Source organism: Leptidea sinapis, chromosome 5 (genome assembly GCF_905404315.1).
Source record: "Leptidea sinapis chromosome 5, ilLepSina1.1, whole genome shotgun sequence".
Taxonomy (NCBI): Eukaryota; Metazoa; Arthropoda; class Insecta; order Lepidoptera; family Pieridae; genus Leptidea; species Leptidea sinapis.
In genome coordinates, this window is record NC_066269.1 from 5,340,186 (window position 1) to 5,360,897 (window position 20,712).

At 41.0% G+C, this 20,712-nt stretch overlaps 1 protein-coding gene across 3 annotated transcripts in view; it reads right to left on the minus strand.

Annotated features, from left to right (window-relative positions):
• LOC126964482 (uncharacterized) overlaps positions 1-20,712 on the minus strand; it is a 49,533-nt gene that overhangs the window by 2,985 nt on the left and 25,836 nt on the right. For 2 of the 3 annotated variants that reach the window (XM_050807627.1, XM_050807625.1), the window contains 9 exons: positions 19,586-19,737; positions 16,686-16,842; positions 13,399-13,539; positions 9,381-9,545; positions 4,847-4,960; positions 3,881-4,048; positions 3,136-3,239; positions 2,528-2,607; positions 1,823-1,974 (listed from right to left, as the gene is read on the minus strand). In XM_050807627.1, the coding sequence (XP_050663584.1) occupies positions 1,823-1,974; positions 2,528-2,607; positions 3,136-3,239; positions 3,881-4,048; positions 4,847-4,960; positions 9,381-9,545; positions 13,399-13,539; positions 16,686-16,842; positions 19,586-19,737 (1,233 nt within the window). The remainder of the gene's footprint in view (positions 1-1,822; positions 1,975-2,527; positions 2,608-3,135; positions 3,240-3,880; positions 4,049-4,846; positions 4,961-9,380; positions 9,546-13,398; positions 13,540-16,685; positions 16,843-19,585; positions 19,738-20,712) is intronic. The other variant, XM_050807626.1, reaches the window with a different exon arrangement.

The window sequence follows — 20,712 nt, forward strand, 5'->3', positions numbered from 1 at the left end:
TAATACGGCCGTAAGGGCTATATGTCACCAGGACACCACGGTGGCGCAACCAGTCGCCGTCGTGGTGTCGGGCGGGAAAATGTATGATAATCGCTAACATTATCCCTTTGGTGAATCAATCAGAAATATTCTCAGTTCTTTTGATGTACGAGTGAAGAGAGAAGTAATAGTAAGTGATACCTCCTATTATAATGCAGTGCTGCTAAACATTCTTAAAATACCAACAATCGGAGCGGCATTGTGATAACTATGAGACAACATCTTGAGTCTCAATAGCATACATATCAAAGTATTTTCTTTCATTAACGCGGTGTTACACATTTAAATAGAATACTTTTGAAGGATTAAAACGCGTGTTAGATTTTTGCGTAAAAGTAACATTTTTATTTTAGGTAACCCGACGTTCTAAGACCTTTCTTTATTACGTTATTCAAAAGAATTGTTAAAAAACGTTTTTGTGGTAAAGGTTACTATAACATAAATGACTTTCTTAATGGTACCACAGATTGGGAATGGAGCGACCGCCCTCAGGCTATTAAATAATAAGTTTAATTGTACAATGTTACTTTGTTACTATGTAAATGTTACTTTAATTGTAAAACATATTTTTGATGAGAAAAAAAAAGCCCGCTGAGTTTGTTGCGCCCATTCTTCTCAGGCCTGAGGCATTCATTTTGGAATGGGTGGTAGTTTTGTTGACTTTCAATAAGTGATTTCACATCCTATTTTGAATAAAAATATTTGAATTTGAATTTTCAGCGGGCCTACCATGAACTCTTATAGCGATTCAATTGACAACCTAAAATTAACTGCTTTGCTATTTCGTACCACGACGTGTTTAGAGCCATCTAATTTAGGTTGACGTCAAATCAACTGACTAAATCGCAATGATGTCAATTGAATCGCAAACTAATCTAGTTCGTTCATTCATTAGTACCATGAGGTAATATTTCAACCTAAACTGGATAGCTTATGTGTCAAAGTGAGCTATTCGAAAAAAGTTGTTACCTTAGAGGAAAGTGAATCGTATTGATAATAACTTTTAAAAAATAGTGAAAAACATACAGGAAAGGAAAATTTTATTGATGAAAGATGAGTACTTTATTGTACTTTCTTGTAAAACAAAATACAAAAAAAAATACCAAAAATGAAAATACTAAAGACGAGGCAGTAAGGGCCCGGGCTATAGCCTCTCTCAAAAAATGTACTCTGTGGTCCTGTCAAATCAATCATCAAACGAGGTGCATTTATAGCTCGTTATTTTTACGAAAACACCTTAGCAAAAATTTCATTTGTAATTCAAAGAACTATATTTACTTATATTACTATTATTTAAAAAAGGGCTTAGTGGTTTATAATTTGACGCTTTAAAGCGCAATTTAAAAATGTATGTTTAGTATTTTCAACGCCAAAAAACCGCTAAAATCATATCATTTTAGGTTTCGAAACGCAACGCATATGGTTCGAGTAAGGGAGACAAACTTATGCAACGACTGTAGAGCGTCACCTTCTTCTCACACCGCGGACCACAGACAAATTTATTTCGTTCATTCTTCATAAGCGATCCAAACGCCATTCAGTAAAAGGCACTTCATGGTACGCATTTTGGTACACTGGCAAACTGGTTGGCATTTGGTAAACTGAACTGCATAGGAATCGCATCGCTTATTTAAAGTTGATGGTAGGCCCTCTGGTCTTTTCAGGGGGCCTGCAGATGAAAATGCACATTTTTAAAAAATCGAATGTAAAAACAGTTACAATTACACGCGTTTTAATCCTTTAAAAGTGTTTTATCTTAATACATATCACAGCGAGGACGTACCTGGAGCGGCGCGGGGGCGGGCACGAAGTACGCGGGGGGCGGTCCGGGCGCGGAGGGCGGGGCCAGGGCGGTGGGCGGGGCCAGCGCGGTGGGTGGAGCCTGCGCGGCCGCACCACCCGGGTTGAACACGTCCACGTACGACTTCTTGATATCTGGTTTTATTTCATGATTATTTATTCATTTTAGGAAACAAACAGACATATTCAAGCATAATAACATAGTATACAGTTGAAAGATTGATCCTTATCAGCAACAGAGTCCATTGGTCCAATAATACAGGTGTATTTGTTTTTGTTGAAAAATTATTTGGGTCGATTTCTGTTTGTGTTGAAGGTCTCCAGGAAGGGATTAATGAAAAATGAAGAAATTTAAATTATTAAATGTTAACTAATTATTTATTAAAAGGCTCTAAATAAAATTACATCTGAGACTGTGGGACGCTGTAGTACAGAGCGGCAAAAGGCGGTCTGTCAAACATACTGACATGTCTATGACATTTAGTTTTTTTTTTAATTGTGTTCTGTTTCATTGTCTATTCACAAAAAATTCCGTCAAAAGTTCAAAAAAATTTTAAAGAACTAAATATGCAGTTATTGGTTCTTATAAATCGAGGGCATGACTCCTTTCCTCTAAGTCCCTAGTTTCCGACTTGGCCATCACCGCCCTTCTCAAAAAACCACCCTGTATAGGTAAAACATAACTCACTCCTGCCGCGCTGCATCTTGTACAGGTTGGCACCTCCCGCGACCAGCGCGCCCGGCGACTGCAGCGGAGTTGACGTCGCCCTGCGAATACGAACAGACATTGTATTGCATTTATTTATTGAAAATAATACATCTCAAATTAATGTAAATAAATCAAAATAGAAGTACTAAGTAAGTTAATGATGTCTCACAGTGAACAAGTAGGTGTGATAATACAAACCATTGCAGGGATATTATATCATAATAACAAAAAATATTTTAGCTCAAAAACAAATGTTGTATTACCCTCACCTTTACCTCAAGTATCCTTTTTTATTTAAAGTCTGTTCAATGTTAATTTTAATGTGGAAATCAATACCTAAATACCATAATTTTAAAAGGCTTAAATCGCATGTAATATAATTACAACATAATATTGACATTAATTATTTCGGTAATTAGTATTATACCCATGTATTATTGATTCAATTTAATTAAAATAAGAATAAATATTAATACTCAGTTATATACACGCGTACTAATCCGTTAAGAAGCATTTAAAATAATTGGTCCTTCGAGTCTAGTCTCGTCTTTCGTAGTAACTGTCAGCATTAAGGGCCGTGTACATACAGGAGTGCGGGCGGAGCGGCGGGAGGCGGCGGCAGCGGTTGCGTCACGTCGTCACTTCCACCGTCGCGGTTCACCCAGCGCTTGGTGTTCTCATCCCACACGATCTGACAAACGAATTTTTTTTAAACTATATTTGTATTCAACACTTTTAGCAAATAATATATAATAGTACAAGTAAATATAAAACTTTTTTTGTTAATTCCGAAATTATAATAATTATTTTGTTTTTACCTGTTCTTGTAATAATTATATAATTAACCGTGCCAGACCTGCCAAACTGTGTGTTAAAAAAAATTCTGAGATATCTCAAGTCAATTTCCTAATATGCAGATATTGGGGTTGAGCAGGTTGATGTGAACTGTAAAATAGATCCTGTCGATGAAGCCACAACCTGAGAGTTGAACAAAGCGTACAAGATTTTATTAACGATACGTCACTCGAACGGTTGGCACAGTTGGAAGTGCGCTCGCACGGAACGCGAGAGGTCGCGCTTTCGAATCCCGCATCGTTCATAAAATTATGATTTCAAATTTTTATTTGTGTATCTCAGAAGTTCTCTGGTCAGTGGTTTAGGGAGTTCATCCCGGACAAACAATGTGACAGGAAGTTTTTATATAAAAAGACAAATGGGATATTTACAATCATGCAAGAGTTTTAGAGTGTGCAGTGACAAATTTAACAGTGAGCATGATAAATATGAGGAAACTCAAATGATCATCGGGAATTTTGAAATGTTGTCTCTTACGGTAGGGTTCTTGTCATCCGGCAGTATCATCTGGTTGGGCGGGCGCAGAGACAGCTTGTTGAGGATTCCGCCGAACCAACCGCCTCCTTTCTTCCCGCCGTCCTCCGCTTTGCCGCCCTCCGTGCCCTTGCTGCTCGGCTTCGGAGTCTCGGACTCGCGGTCTGTCTGCTGCCGGGCACACAACATCGGTTAAACTTCGTGTTCACAACGCCGGAGCCGCGCCGGCGCCATTTTGTGTTGCAATTGCACGTACTATTACGTCACCTCCGCTTGTATTCATACGTGTATTATAAAGTGAAAGAGTTCTACTAGAAAAAGAAGCCCGCTGAGTTTCGTGTGTTCGTTTATCCCAGGTCTGAGGCATAAATTTTTCGATATCTATCTATATAGATTTCGACGTTCAATAAGTTATATCAAATCCTATTTTGTATAAAAATATTAGAATACGAATAAAAATACTTTCATATGAAGCTCTACAAGTAAGTATGATAAATTTTCATTATAGATTTTTTTACAAAAGAAATGTACAAACATCTTACTTTAGTGTAACTCGCCATACTCCTGTATGTGTCGTCATAGCTTAGCTTATATCAATTCATCTAAAACTTTGTCGCAGTTTTTTCTAATATATATCAATTTGGTAGATATAGAGGTATATTTGCTGTCATATTAATGTTAGCCAAATATGTATATGTAAAATTGCATGAATCGTAATAAATCCTTTTCTTCCTTATTTTATTTATGCTATAAACAATGTGTAAAAATGTAATTATAATATTAAAATCAGACAAATTTTAGTTTCATGGACAATGATTTACCCAATTTTTGCTTTACTATTTAACTTGGTATGAATGCGGTGCGCGCGCGGTTTCGAAGCGGTGCCGGTGCGGTTTCAGCGTCGTGTAGAAGGAGCCTTAAAGTCAGCTATGTAAAGCAGTTTGTGTCGTGGTAGGAGTTGCTACTTACGTCGGCGCTGGGTGGGCGGACATCGTCGTCATAGAGATGGGGGCGCGAGGGCGCAGCGCCCGGCAGGCGGATGGCACGGGGGGGTTCCTCTGCCGGTCCGTTATCTCCGTAGCCCTTCCGCACACACGTTTCAAATTAATACGAATGATTAACTTAAAGTAATTTGTGCATAAAAGTTAAAATCAAATATATCACACTGATGGAATAAAACTTTCACTAAGCAGTTCGGGTTATACTGAAAAGCTTGCCAAAAATGAAATGACTATAATGCTGTCAATAATTTTATTGAATGTATTACCTAACGTAACAATTTAGATTGTATCACATTCTCTTATAAAATAAAATAGCTACGGTTTATTTGTGCCTACATCCATTACGTACAGTAAATAAATAGATTCACATAAATTAGATACAATAATATAATATACGTATAATTAAATGTCAAAGCCAACATCCACACATTGATCATTGAAGCTGTAAAGCAAGGTGTGATTGTGAGGGATACGCCCCGCCCATTACAAATCTTGATCGAAGACAAAATTCAGTAGAGCATCACAATTGCACTCATTGAGTCGTGAGATGTTAAGAATTATTAGCCTAATAATGTCACTAGCGCCTCTTACACAGAAACACAATAATACTTGCATATTACTGCTTGATGTCAGAGAAAGGCCAAAATCACCCAATCGGTTAATGCGAAGTAACAAGTAACTGTTAAATGTGGATTGTTTATACTTAAGATTGTAATAGTATTATGTATATTATTACATAATTTCTATATTATTTTTCCAAATTCTCAATAACGTGATTGACGTTCCAGCTCTTTTGCATAACATTACAATCATCTAGAGTACCCCAGAGCGTAAATGTGTTTATCTACACCCATGCTTTAAATCCTCTATTAAAGATTCTAAAACAGTTAGCTTATTGCCAACATTAAAACACCCAATGTTCTAATAACCATTACATCATCCAAACGAGTGTTGTAATGTTGTACTGAATTTCATAACAACACTCCTTATTTTTTTTGCAATCCCTTCATGCTCAACTCTTTGAGAGTTTCAACAGACAGCCACATTCTTATTGCTCGATGCGTGGTATCTGTATGAATTTCAAAAAAAAAAACATTTTCGTTTACGCGCGTTCCACACTACAAGAACGTCACGCGCCGTAAAAAAAAAGTAGGTTATTCGAATCCCCGCTATTTTACTTCGATATTCATATTGTTTTGTTTACAAAAAATGAGCGATGTATTTTAAACGCTGCAAAGGAACACAATATTCAAGAGAATTTTAATTATTGCACTATACAAAATGTAAATTACTACTAAAACAAATAATTCTTTCATTAATACTTAGTTTATTTGTATATAATCAGTAATGGATGATATTAGGTTGCTACTAGGACTGGCTCATTTAATGTTAGCAGTAAGCTAACTGTTTCAGGATCTTTTAGAGGATTCATATTCTGGGTGTAGATAAAGTCTTTTATGCAACTTTTTTTTCTTTTTATGGAATAGGAGGACAAACGAGCGTACGGGTCACCTGTTGTTAAGTGATCACCGCCGCCCACAATCTCTTGCAACACCAGAGGAATCACAGGAGCGTTGCCGGCCTTTAAGGAAGGTGTACGTGCTTTTTTTGAAGGTACCCATGTCGTATCGTCCCGGAAACACCGCACAAGGAAGCTCATTCCACAGCTTTGTAGTACGTGGAAGAAAGCTCCTTGAAAACCGCACTGTGGAGGACCGCCACACATCCAGATGGTGAGGATGATATCCTAACTTGTGGCGTGTCGTGCGAAGGTGGAATTCGGCGGCAGGAATCAGGTTAAACAGCTCTTCGGAACACTCCCCGTGATAAATGCGGTAGAAGACACACAATGAAGCGACGTCTCTACGCAACGCCAAGTGATCCAGCCGTTCACAGGGCACTGGGTCCCCGACAATTCGAGCTGCTCTGCGTTGCACGCAGTCAAATGGATCGAGCTGATACTGGGGTGCGCCAGACCAGAGATGACAGCAATACTCCATGTGTGGCCGGACCTGCGCTTTGTAGAGCGCTAGTATGTGGGCCGGCTTGAAGTATTGCCGTGCTCTATTAATGACGCCCAGTTTCTTTGAAGCCAATTTGGCTTCGCCTCGTGAGATAAATCCACATTTGTGTTTTAATACCCCTTATTACACAGCAGTTACATAAATAACTATAATAAACCGTTATTCAGCATTCCGCATAGCAGGACCGTTTATGTTAAAAATTGTTTTATCAGAAGAGTGTGTAATTATATGGATACTGAACTTTGCCACTTAGACCTTTTTACGTTTCGATCATTAGCGTCATTTAAAAATGCTGTAACCATACATTCAAAAAATCTGTGACCAAATTTAGAAAAATATTGTTAGTTGTATCTATCTTACTAACTTTTATATCTATATTGGTAATCTAAATGGTATCTATATAAAAATTAGGGAACTATAAGTCTAGATTTAATATCCTATTTATGTAAACAATTTATGTATGTGACCATTTGTTTTTATTGAATAAATAAATAAATAACTCGGCTTAAATACCTACTAAGTAAACTCGGTTCTATTGCTTAATATGAATGTAATTGATGAAGTTATTTCACAATCGATAAATTATTCTCTACTTCTTAACAAAACCTATAGCAATACTTCATATACATACTGGATATCTACTATATATACAAATAAAAGCTTGTAATTTAAAAAAATAATATGATCAATCCCTCTAATATTAATCAAGTCCCTATATTCCGCTTGGTGGCAGTGCCTCACTAGTAAATTACACGAGGCAAAGAGCATATAGAGATATTTTTGTCGCACCAGCGGCGATACAGCTGCGGTGGGCGGGGCGAACGATTACGCGGGCCTGATCGCAAGCAAACTAACAAACAAATCATGAACAATATAATCAATCAGCTCTTTTAATACCCACGAGAACCACATATGATGTTAAATCACAACTACAAATCAATTACAAATATTTTGAGAAACAAACACTGAAACATTTACAAAGATACATAAAAGATTGTAAACACAACAATAAAGTTTCCACTAATATACATATCATGTGACAGTCAAAAAAGAGGATGAACAAAAAAAAAGTTACAAAACTTTACGTTGTTTACTAATTCATGTGCGTATTTGTTAAAAATAAGTCAGTTTAAATTAACTTCCTAGGCTTTTCAAGCATTTTTGCAGCCCTTGAGTGATACTTAAATAAGTTGTTATATACTTATACTCCTAGTTCAGTGAATATCTAAAATACATTTGTACAAAACATTTCAGATCTGTAATCTATTCGTAAGAAGTCTATTACAATACAGCTATGTACGTGCGTGATTTTTGGGAGACGGACTTTGAAGTTACTATACTAGTGTACAAAAGACCACTACTTTATTTGTGACGTGGAAAAAACAGATATGAATGCACGCTGAGTATTTAGTCACTAGCCACGTCAATAAATATTAACCGCGCGCGGCCCCTCAGTGTAAGCGGCCAAATACGAATCAAGTTTGTACACTGTTTTCATATTTGAAAAAAAAAGTGATCCGAATGGCTCCTCAGTACAAGATTGGCTCGTCGATGTCGTACGTCTTGGGTCCGGCCACGTAGTAGGCCGCGTGCGGGGCACGGCGGCGCATGCGCGGCTCGCCCCCCGCCCCGCACGGCTCGTCCGTCGGGAACGTGCGCGGCCCGGCCCCGCGCCGCACGTACACGCCGGCGTGGCGGGCGAGCATGCTTTCTAGTATTCGCATGCTACGCTCTATATGGCGCGCGGGAGGAGGCGACGGGGAGTCATTGTAATCGATGTCGTCTACGTCGTCGTCGAGTTCATCCGCGTCCACGTCGCACGGCTCGTCGATGGGGAAGGTGCCGTTGAACACCAGCGGCCGAAAGAGCGGCGAGTCTCCGACGCTGAGCGACTCTCGCGAGCGGCGCGGGGCGCGGGGCGGCGGCGGGGCGCGGGGCAGGGGGGCCACCTCCGCGGGGGCGGGCCGGCCGCGCCGCCGCCGCACGCCGCCCTGCCCCCAGACAAGCCGTTACACACTCACACTTACACTACACACATACGAACAGAACCAAAACGATACTAGGAAATCCGCGCAGTTGAAACACCGAAACTAATAAGAAAATACACTTCGAGGGATACGAGATAAATAACGCGCCCAAGTTATTAGTCATTTTAAACGTTTTTAAATATCATTTGATAATGTCAATTAAGGATTTGAACCAGCCAGTTGCAAGATATACAAGCACCACTTACTGACTCTCAAAATATCTATACTACTACATAAATCTACATCTAGAATATGTATTTGATTTTTTTTGTGATATTTTAAGACAGTTAAAAAATCAGCTATAAATTTGTGCACTCAATATTCTTTCATCCGTCCTCTCTCCACATGAACAAAGTTCGCCAACATTTTCTTTCTAACAACTGTCACTACCTTTCTTATGTCATGTAAGCAATGAATCTTCACTAAGCGATATTGTTGCCATTGTACATACGTCTTGGTAGCCGTAGTGCGTGTCCTGCGGCCAGGCGTAGGGCTCCGGGTAAGTCTGGGCTGGGTCGGGCGCCGCGTCCACCGTCTGTCCGTACTGCGCGGGGTAGGGCGCCTCCTCCCTGAGCTCGTAGGGCTCGTACGTGGGCACAGGCGGCGGCGGCACGCTCTGGAACCGGAACATAAACGTTGATCACCACCAAAGTTTACCACCGAGCTCCTCCTACTCACTCATTAACAATCCAACCACTGAAAGACCCTGTCTGATGAAAAGTCAAATATTATGTTTATTCAATGTTTCTGCATCAGTTATTGAAAGCCAAATCCTTTTCTAAAAATATACCTTCAAATCTGATAAGTATGGGCGCTAGAACTTCAGCCATTAAGATTAAAAATATTTATGAAATTAAAAAGCCTGATGTCAGCACCCCACTCGTAACTCGTTTTTCTTATAGAGAGGATTGTCTACTTCGCCATACGTTCGTTGAAATGAATTTTAATATGAAGAAATGGAAAAAAATTAAACTTTGAATATGAAGTTTTCTTTTTTTTTATGGAATAGGAGGACAAACGAGCGTACGGGTCACCTGGTGTTAAGTAATCACCGCCACATTCTCTTGCAACACCAGAGGAATCACAAGAGCGTTGCCGGCCTTTAAGGAAGGTGTACGCGCTTTTTTTGAAGGTACCCATGTCGTATCGTCCCGGAATCACCGCACAAGGAAGCTCATTCCACAGCTTTGTAGTACGTGGAAGAAAGCTCCTTGAAAACCGCACTGTGGAGGACCGCCACACATCCACATGGTGGGAATGATAACCTAACTTATGGCGTGTCGTGCGAAGGTGGAAGATGGTGCGTTTCTACAACACAAGGCAGATCATTAATATAAATTAGAAAATGTAACGGTCCAAGAATAGACCTTTGCGGTATCCCGATATATCGAGAGGAGCACAACGAGATCTATTTATTGCACATACCTATATGCCACTGGGCAGGCCAACCAAAACCTGAACACCATGGAATAATTTAAATGTCTGTTCCATTATCCTTACAACAATCTTCAGGATTACCGTTTTTTTATCCGATACCGGCTATTGTCCTTATAACAAAAAGTAACTATTCGTTTTAGAAGTGGGAGAGTCACGCTGCCGTCTTTTGACGTCAGCACAATCGGGCCAGACTCGTCCGGGTTAATTACCACACTCGCACAGAATACCGGCGTGAAGTAGCGGCCTAGTGCCGCTATGTTTCGCATAGGTTAGTGTCGAGGACCTGTGGCCATTCCCCCCATCATCCATTGGATCTTCTGCTGACTACACATCCCTATGGTTACCAGGTCTTTGTCGACGCCCCTCTCGGAACGTCCGACCATTGCCTAGTCAGGAGTGTAGTGCCTATCCGACGCCAACGTCGTAGACCACCAGCGACCCGCCGCGTTTGGCACTACAAGTCAGCAGATTGGGATAGGATGCGTTCCTTTTTTGCATCTACCCTTGGGGCAGGGTTGGTTTTCCTTCGGATGATCCTAGTGCCTGCGCCGTCGCAGTAGCCGATGTGATACTACAGGGCATGGATATTTTTATACCAACCTCTGTAGTACCGATCGGTGGCAGATCACAGCGCCCTGGTTCGATGCATCAGTTAAAGCAGCATCTGACTGCAAAAAACAGGCGTATCGAACTTGGGTTGCGGCGCTGGGCACAAAGGATCCGAACTGCATAGTTCTTAAGAGGAAATACAACCGTGCCTCCAGATTTTTTAAGCGGCAAATCGCCCGAACTCGCAAGTTCTGGTCGGTGTCGAAAGCTGGTCTTGGTAACTTCAGCCAGCCGTCCATGCCGCCGTTGCACATGAGGAATGACACCCTGGCCCATACGGCAAAAGAGAAAGCCGATCTCTTGTGCGCTCTTTTCGTTTCCAACTCGACTCTTGACGACAACGGAAAAACACCGCCGACCATCCCGCGGTGTCAGAGCTGTATGCCTGAACTCTGTTTTCGTTGGACGTCAGGAAGTCGAGCGGGTAGGATGGCATTTCTCCAATCGTGCTTAGAACGTGTGCCCCTGAGTTGACGCCGGTGCTAACGCGTATATTCCGGCACTCTTATTCTAAAGGCGTAGTCCCTGACTCATGGAAGTCAGCCCTTGTCCATCCGATCCAAAAAAATGGAGACAGTTCGGATCCGGCAAACTACAGGCCTATTGCTATTACCTCCCTGCTCTCCAAAATCATGGAGAGTATAATTAGCCGTCAGCTCTTGGTATACCTAGAAGGTCACCAGTTGATCAACGACCGACAATACGGCTTTCGCCATGGTCGGTCGGCAGGTGATCTTCTGGTATACCTAACACATAGATAGGCTGCGGCTATTGATAGCAAGGGGTAGGCCTGGCAGTTAGCCTGAATATAGCGAAAGCCTTTGATCGTGTATGGCACAAGGCGCTCCTCTCAAAACTTCCATCATTTGGGATTCCCGAGAGCTTGTGCAAGTGGACCTCCAGCTTCCTCACTGGGCGCAGCATACAGGTCGTTGTCGACGGACATTGCTCGAACCCGAAGCCCGTGAATGCTGGAGTGCCCCAAGGCTGTGTGCTATCTCCCACGCTGTTTCTTCTGCATATCAATGATATGTTGGACACTTCCAACATTCATTGCTATGCAGACGACAGCACTGGTGGTGTCGACAGCACATGCAGGTCGCATGGCCCTTGTATACGGCATCTCTCGGGAAATCGACGAACAGTGCCGGGAGAAACTTGTGTCTTCTATCGAGTCCTCTCTTGAGAAGGTCGCGGAATGGGGTAAATTGAACCTTGTCCAATTTAACCCCCAGAAGACTCAAGTTTGCGCGTTTACCACAAAAAAAACCCCATTTATCGTATCACCGCTCTTCGACAACACTTCCCTTAAAGCCTCGCCTAGTATCGGAATACTGGGTCTCGAAATCTCGAGCGATTGCCTATTTCATGGTCATCTGGAGGGCAAAGCCAAATTGGCTTCAAAGAAACTGGGCGTCATTAATAGAGCACGGCAATACTTCAAGCCGGCCCACATACTAGCGCTCTACAAAGCGCAGGTCCGGCCACACATGGATTATTGCTGTCATCTCTGGTCTGGCGCACCCCAGTATCAGCTCGATCCATTTGACCGCGTGCAACGTAGAGCAGCTCGAATTGTGGGGGACCCCAGTGCTCTGTGAACGGCTGGATCACTTGGAGTTGCGTAGAGAAGTCGCTTCATTGTGTGTCTTCTACCGCGTTTATCACGGGGAGTGTTCCGAAGAGCTGTTTAACCTGATTCCTGCCGCCGAATTCCACCTTCGCACGACACGCCACAAGTTAGGATATCATCCTCACCATCTGGATGTGTGGTCCTCGGTCCTCCACAGGAGCTTTCTTCCACGTACTACGAAGCTGTGGAATGAGCTTCCTTGTGCGGTGTTTCAGGGACGATACGACATGGGTACCTTCAAAAAAAGCGCATACACCTTCCTTAAAGGCCGGCAACGTTCCTGTGATTCCTCTGGTGTTGCAAGAGATTGTGGGCGGCGGTGATCACTTAACAACAGGTGACCGACCCGTACGCTCGTTTGTTCTCCTATTCCATAAAAAAAAAATCGTTGCTAAGAAATTATGATTGTTTTAAGATTGAAAACACTCAAAATAAATACTAAAAACACTTACTTTATAGAAAACCAAACGAAAAAGTAAAAAATAATTTTCGATAAGGATGGGTGTGGCGACCAAAAAAACAGTATTTATTGTGAAAAGGGTGGGGGATGCTTTTTAAAATATTTTGAAAATGACTACCTTTACTTTATCTGCTTTTTTACAATGAACATATATTTTTTTGTTAATCACAATAATCCTCAGTTAAACTTATTGAAAAATATTTTCTACTCTTTTGTTTGGTTTTTTTTTATTAAAGCGGGATTTTTTAGTTTTTTTTAAATATTACTTATTATTTTTTAAAAACAAGTATCTACAGTAAAAAATTTAAACTAGTCTAGTATTAACTCAACCTGATCATGCCAAGTATTTTCATCACGCTGCTCCGAGTAACTCTCGCTCATTTGCTGTTGCTGGTATTGTTGCTGATATTGTTGCTGCAGCTGTTGCTCATACAGCTGATGCTGAGGTGTGCTTTGTTGCGAAATTGCCGCCTGCAACAACAATGTTATTTTTTTTTATTATTAGCATATACAGGGTGTCCCAAAACTCAACGATAACCTGGTACCGGGCGAGAGGCCAAGGTATACCAGTTATGAAAAAAATAAGAAAAAAAATCTATGTCACTTAGTCAAGCGATGCCAGACATTTTTCGAAAATGTTAAAAATTTGACACCCTTTGTCGCATTTTTAGGTACTGTGATCGCAATTTTCACAATTTTACAGTGATTTTTTTAATAATGTTATCTCAAATAACAGTGCTATTAATGGTAACCACAAATGAAAGTAATAATCATTGTTAACTAAGTAAAATAAATTAAATTTTGACGAGTTATGGTTTATAAAATTTATGTCAGTCAACTTTGACTGACATATATTTTTGAAAAAATGTACTACTGTAGGTAGTGACCTATGGCAAGTTTTTTTAAAAGATGGCCCATTTAGTCTAGATTTCAAAATAGTACAACACTTGCCACTTTTCTTGCCAATAAAACTGCTATTTCGTATTTTTTGCGAAAGGAACTCATGGAAAATTTAATCAAAATAAAACGGTAAATTATCGTAACACTTTATTATCCTAAAATTAAAGCAGATGCTCAAATTGTTTCCCTCCAGCACGAATACAAGCTCTGCATCGCCTCAGAAATGACCTGTTCACCAGTCTTGCAAATCTCCTCGCATTGATTTCTTCTGATGCTGCATCAATTTTTGGCGCAATTCTGTTACATTTTGAATTGGTTTTGAGTAGACCTTTTCTTTTATGCATCCCCAGTAAAAAAATCTACTGGATTCAGGTCTGGGGACCGAGGGGGCCATGAAATTGGTCCAAGGCGTCCGATCCATTTACCGGGATATAATTCGTTTAAATATTCTCTTACAGGCCGGGCATAATGTGCTGGGCAACCATCTTGTTGATACCATATTTCTCTGTAGATGTTGAGTGGTAAATCTTCTAGCAATGTCGGCAAATCATTTTGAAGAAAATGCAAGTAGGTGGCGCCATCTAAATTTTCAGTGAATTCAAATGGTCCAATTATTTGACCATTTAATATTCCTGTCCACATGTTGACTTTAAATTGGTATTGGGATCGATCCTCACGCATCCAATGCGGGTTTTCCGTATGCCAACTATGAAGGTTATGTAAGTTTAAATAACCATCTCTTTTAAATGTCGATTCGTCAGTCCACAAAACTTTATTTAGAAAATCCGGATCTTCACGAATTTTCGCTAACATGGTTCTGCAGAAATCAACTCTGGGTGCGTGATCACGTGGTAACAAGCTCTGCACACGTTGTACATGGTAAGGATGAAAATCGTATCGTTTTAAAATTCGATGTGCGGTACTCTTCGCCACACCCGTTGCAATTTCAATCGATCGTACTGAGGTACTGGGGTCATTTTCAACTTCAGCGTCGTAGTTTCCTTGAGGTCTCCCACCAGATATACGAGCACTGGGTAATCGTCCTTTCGAGTATGATGCGTGCACATTTAGGAAGACACGATAATCTGGGTGCCGCTCCACATTCGGGTACCTCTCCCGATACAGTCGAGCTGCCGCAGAGGCATTACAATGGCACTCACCGTAGATAAGATGCATATTTGCATACTCTTGCGGTGTGTACAAATGCGGCATGTTGTTCACACACAGTTTGCACAGCACAAAGTCCAAAAAACAAAGCCAGAGTCGTCAAGTACGGATAGAGTATCAAGTCCAGGGTAACACAAGCCAAAGTCGATAGTACGAAAGTAACACGATTACGAGAGAAGCGCAGTAAACGAAGAAACGATGCGTACTAAATGTTATTATGAACGACTGATGAGTCGTTGTGAGTGAGACGGATAGTGACGTCTCGTTTTGACAAATACCATAACTACTATCCATTTCTTTTTATCATTTTTGTTCATTACAAACAATGGAGACTTCGAACTTTTCAAACAAAAGAATATCAGGTATTTTTTTTTACTGAGGGATCCCTACGCATATCATACGAAATAGCAGGTTTATTGGCAAGAAAAGTGGCAAGTGTTGTACTATTTTGAAATCTAGACTAAATGGGCCATCTTTTAAAAAAAATTTGCCATAGGTAGTGTAGTACATTTTTTTTCCAACGTAGAGTGTCAAAGTTGACTGACATAAATTTTATAAACCATAACTCGTCAAAATTTAATTTATTTTACTTAGTTAACAATGATTATTACTTTCATTTGTGATAACATTATTAAAAAAATCACTGTAAAATTGTGAAAATTGCGATCACAGTACCTAAAAATGCGACAAAGGGTGTCAAATTTTTAACATTTTCGAAAAATGTCTATCATCGCTTGACTAAGTGACATAGATTTTTTTTCTTATTTTTTTCATAACTGGTATACCTTGGCCTCTCGCCCGGTACCAGGTTATCGTTGAGTTTTGGGACACCCTGTATAATAAGTCGGAAAAATCATTACACATTACGACTTTCTTTTAAATTTAGTATTAATTTTAATTTGTAGTTATTTAATTAAATTGCTATTATCTTCAAAATTTGCCATAGAAATGCCAAATGATGGCTGCCAAGTTAAACGGTTAATTGTTTATCTAATAGCTCTATTTAATCCCGCGATACAATCTCCCACTAGTGTGGCGATTCAATAACAATCGTAATCTAGTTGCATATATAATTGGACGTTATTTCAAACCACAATAATATCGAAATTGAGTTAAGAACACAAAACTGGTCACGTGATTCATATTAACGGCCTAACAAAAAATGGCAGCCCTACTGTCACTCTTTAAATGATATCACGACTCAGTAGCCCAACCCACGTGTATGGAATACACTAATATTTATAAAACTTTAAACACGAATTCCTTAAAATGTGATGTTTGTGGCTTGGAACGTTTCTCAGAAACTACGTCCAATTATAAGCTTGTAAAATATAAACCCCCTTATTCATAATAGTCTGCTAACTTAAAGCATTGCTAATTCTCACTCTGTCTTCTTCTATTGACCTAAGTCAGAACGAGAAAACACACTCCTTAGCGGCTGTTTAAAGTTAGCGGACCATTATGAATATGGGGGTTAAACTTATTGCAATTTAATGACAATGCATATATAAAAAGATCTATTTCAATAAAGCGCTCAGTAGATCGCTCACCGCCTGCGTGTCCACCACGTGCTGTATGTCGGTCACCCACTGCTGGTGACGTGGCGAGGGCTCCCCGCTGCCCGCACCCTCCTCCCCTCCCTCTATTGCGCACGCGCCTGCCTCCTCTGCGGCGCCCTCCGCCAGCGCCGGGTCGAAGTACTTTAGTCTGAAAAGCCGGTTATATATATGTTAATAATGGACACACCCGCATCTATTCTAAGTCATAATTATAAAATTAATAATAAAAGTTTTAGCCGAATAGAAGACACTAAAATAAAATTAAAATCTATAATGTATACTGTATTCGAGGCAATAAATAAATTTCATTTCATGACATAGCTAATACAAACAAGTAAGAGCATAAGTATGCTATAAGTATGATAGTATGTTCAAGCTTCACCAGCTATCGGGAAGCCCAAATGATGGAAGTTTTTAGAGGAGCGCCTTGTGCCATACACGATCAAAGACCTTCGCTATATCCAGGCTAACTGCCAGGGCTTCCCCTTGCTTTCAATAGCCGCAGCCCATCTATGTGTTAGGTATACCAGAAGATCACCTGCCGACCGACCATGGCGAATGCCGTATTGTCGGTCGTTGATCAACAGGTGACCCTCTAGGTATACCAAGAGCTGACGGCTAATTATGCTCTCCATGATTTTGGAGAGCAGGGAGGTAATAGCAATAGGCCTGTAGTTTGCCGGATCCGAAGTGACTCCTTTTTTTGGATCGGATGGACAAGGGCTGACTTTCATGAGTCAGGGACTACGCCTTTGGAATAAGAGTGCCGCAATAAACGCGTTAGCACCGGCGTCAACTCAGGGGCACACGTTCTAAGCACGACTGGAGAAATGCCATGCGGCCCGCTCGACTTCCTGAAGTCCAACGAAAACAGAGCTCGCCTAACAGTTTTCTGTCTGAACTGTACTTCAGGCATAGAGCTCTGACACCGCGGGATGGTCGGCGGTGTTTTTCCGTTGTCGTCAAGAGTCGAGTTGGAGGCGAAAAGAGCGCACAGGAGACCAGAACTTGCGTGTTCCGGTCGGGTAACTGGAAAGCTACTGCCGATTTTGACTTTGCACGGGCGATTTGCCGCTTAAAAAATCTGGAGGCACGGTTGTATTTCCTCTTAAGAACTATGCAGTTCGGATCCTTTGTGCCCAGCGCCGCAACCCAAGTTCGATACGCCTGTTTTTTGCAGTCAGATGCTGTTTTAACTGACGCATCGAACCAGGGCTGTGATCTGCCACCGATCGGTACTACAGAGATTGGTATAAAAATATCCATGCCCTGTAGTATCACATCGGCTACTGCAACGGCGCAGGAACTAGTATCACCTGAAGGGATACAAACCCTGCCCCAAGAGTAGGATTCAAAAAAGGAACGCATCCTATCCCAATCTGCTGACTTGTAGTGCCAAACGCGGCGGGTCGCTGGTGGTCTGCGTCGTGGGCGTCGGATAGGCACTACACTCCTGACCAGGCAATGGTCGGACGTTCCGAGAGGGGCGTCGACAAAGACCTGGTAACCATCGAGATGTGTAGCCAGCAGAAGATCTAATAAGGACGGGATGTGGCTATCCACATCCGGGAGCCGCATTGGCCACTCAACCAATTGGGACAGACCATACGCCAATGCAAAATTATGCACAGATCGCCTTGCGTAGTCCGTGGTGCGTGATCCAAGCCATTGGGCATTGTTACTGTTGAAATCACCCAAGACTACGATTGCAGCGGAGGGGATCTGTGCAAGAACGTTGTCAATTGCCGCTTGAACGCAGCCCATGAGATGATCGGTTTCTGCGTTACTACTATGGGTCCTGTAGACACACGCATAGATGCAGACGAGGTCCTCTAAATCTACCCGGAGCCAGAGAGTGGACAGGTCCCTACCCACAAAATTGCCGAGACGGCGACAGCAGATATCCTCCCTAACGTACACACAATTTATTTCTTAGTAGCGCGCACGGTTATTTTTTGACCGTTAGACTCTAATATATTTGTAGAACACCATGGCATTGAAATAATTGCAATTCACCAATATAGTTTGCCAGTCTACTTTGTTCAATTCAATATTTTACAAATACTAGACTGCTTTTGGGAAGCTGTAAAAAGCGAAAAGAGTTTGTTTAAAAGTTCGAGTGACACACTGTCAAAATGTATAGTTAGTTCACTGTAGTTAGTTAACTGTAGTTAGTTATAGTTACCAAGTTAGTTATAGGTGGGCGAGGTAGAATGGTAGAGGTCCTTTAAATTACAGAGTAAATTTCTGCGTCGAGGATAATGCTAAAGTTTGCACCAGGAACCGATTCAAATATTTGTATTCAAAATAGGATTTAATATCACTTATTGAAAGTCAAAAACTACTACCCATTCGAAATAGCATGTCTCAGACCTAAGAAGAACGGGAGCAAGAAACTCAGAGGGCTTCTTTGTTTCATAAACAAAAAAAATAAATTTGTTAGGTCATTTACTCGGATGCTTCTTACAACAACAACGAAATTCAAAAGAGTTTTTAAAAGTTATTTATGTAATAATTATGTTGTGTAATAAGGGGCATTTAAACACGAATGTGGATGATAATAGTACCACTTGAGTGTTTTAATACCTAATCCAACAGTTGCATACAAGACTTTATCTACACCAATAATATGAATCCTCTATAAAAGCTTCTGAAACAGTTAGCTTATTGCTAACATTAAAAAAGCCCGTCCTAGTAACCATAACATCATCCAAACGAGTGTTGTAATGTTGTACTGAATTTCATTACAACACTCGTTTGGGTGATGTAACGGTTATTAGGACATTGGGTGCTTTAAGTTGGCAATAAGCTAACTGTATTGGAATCTTTAATAGAGGATTTAAAGCATAAAGAACGTTTATGTGGTGAATCACGATGGCCAGTGTCCGCACCTGTCCGCCAGCCGTGCGAGCGCGGCGCAGAGCGCGGGGGGGTAGGCGTGCGGGGCCAGTAGCACGGCCCGCGACGCCGCCTCCGCGTAACGCAGAGCGCGCTCGCACTCGCCCACGTCCGCCAGCCGCAGCGCCGCCACCAGCTTGTACACCTAATCCACAGTAGGTTTTTGATTATAACATCGCTACATCTTATATCTATAAACGATCAATTCATGTATATCTAATATATAAAATTCTCGTGTCACGGTGTGCGGGACCGAACTCCTCCGAAACGGCTTGACCGATTCTCATGAAATTTTGAGTGCATATTGGGCAGGTCTGAGAATCGGACATCTATTTTCATCCCCCTAAATGTTTTTTTTTTAAATTTTTGTGACATTTTTTTTAAATTTGTTTGATTATGAGTCAGCATTAAAAAATACATACAACTTCAAATTCTACGATCAACAGTTACTTTTGTATCGCAATTTTAATATCGGCAATACAACGTTTGCTGGGTCAGCTAGTATATATATATATATTATCTGAATTTCGGAAACGGCTCCAACGATTTTCATAAAATTTTGTATACAGGGAATTTCGAGGGCGATAAATCGATCTAGCTTGGTTTCAATTTTAAAAAATGTAGTTTTGTTTTAATGAGAAACAGCTTCAATAACATTAGAATACAAAGATAAATTTCGCCACTATATACAAGACTATAATAGCTCAGATGGGACCTTGGGTGATCCGGATAGCAGAAAACCCCGGTTCGAATCCAGATGTCCTATTAGTTTATTTATTGTACATTCTTAAAAAATCCGAGCAAGGCTCGGTCGTCCGGATATTAATAATTATGGTTTAACCTGCCCAAATACCACAGTATCTAGAGACGAAGGTTTTCAACCAATGTGTGTTGCCAGTGATGACTTACGGCACAAATACGTGGTCGCTAACTATGGGCCCTATGAGAAAGCTCATGGTCGCTAAGAGAGCAATGGAGAGGGCTATTGCTCGGAGTTTCCCTGCGAGATCGAATTAGAAATGAAGACATCGGTAGGAGAACTAAAGTCACCGACATAGCACAAATGATTGCAAAACTGAAGTGGAAGTGAAACAGATGGTCGGTGGACAAATAATAGTTC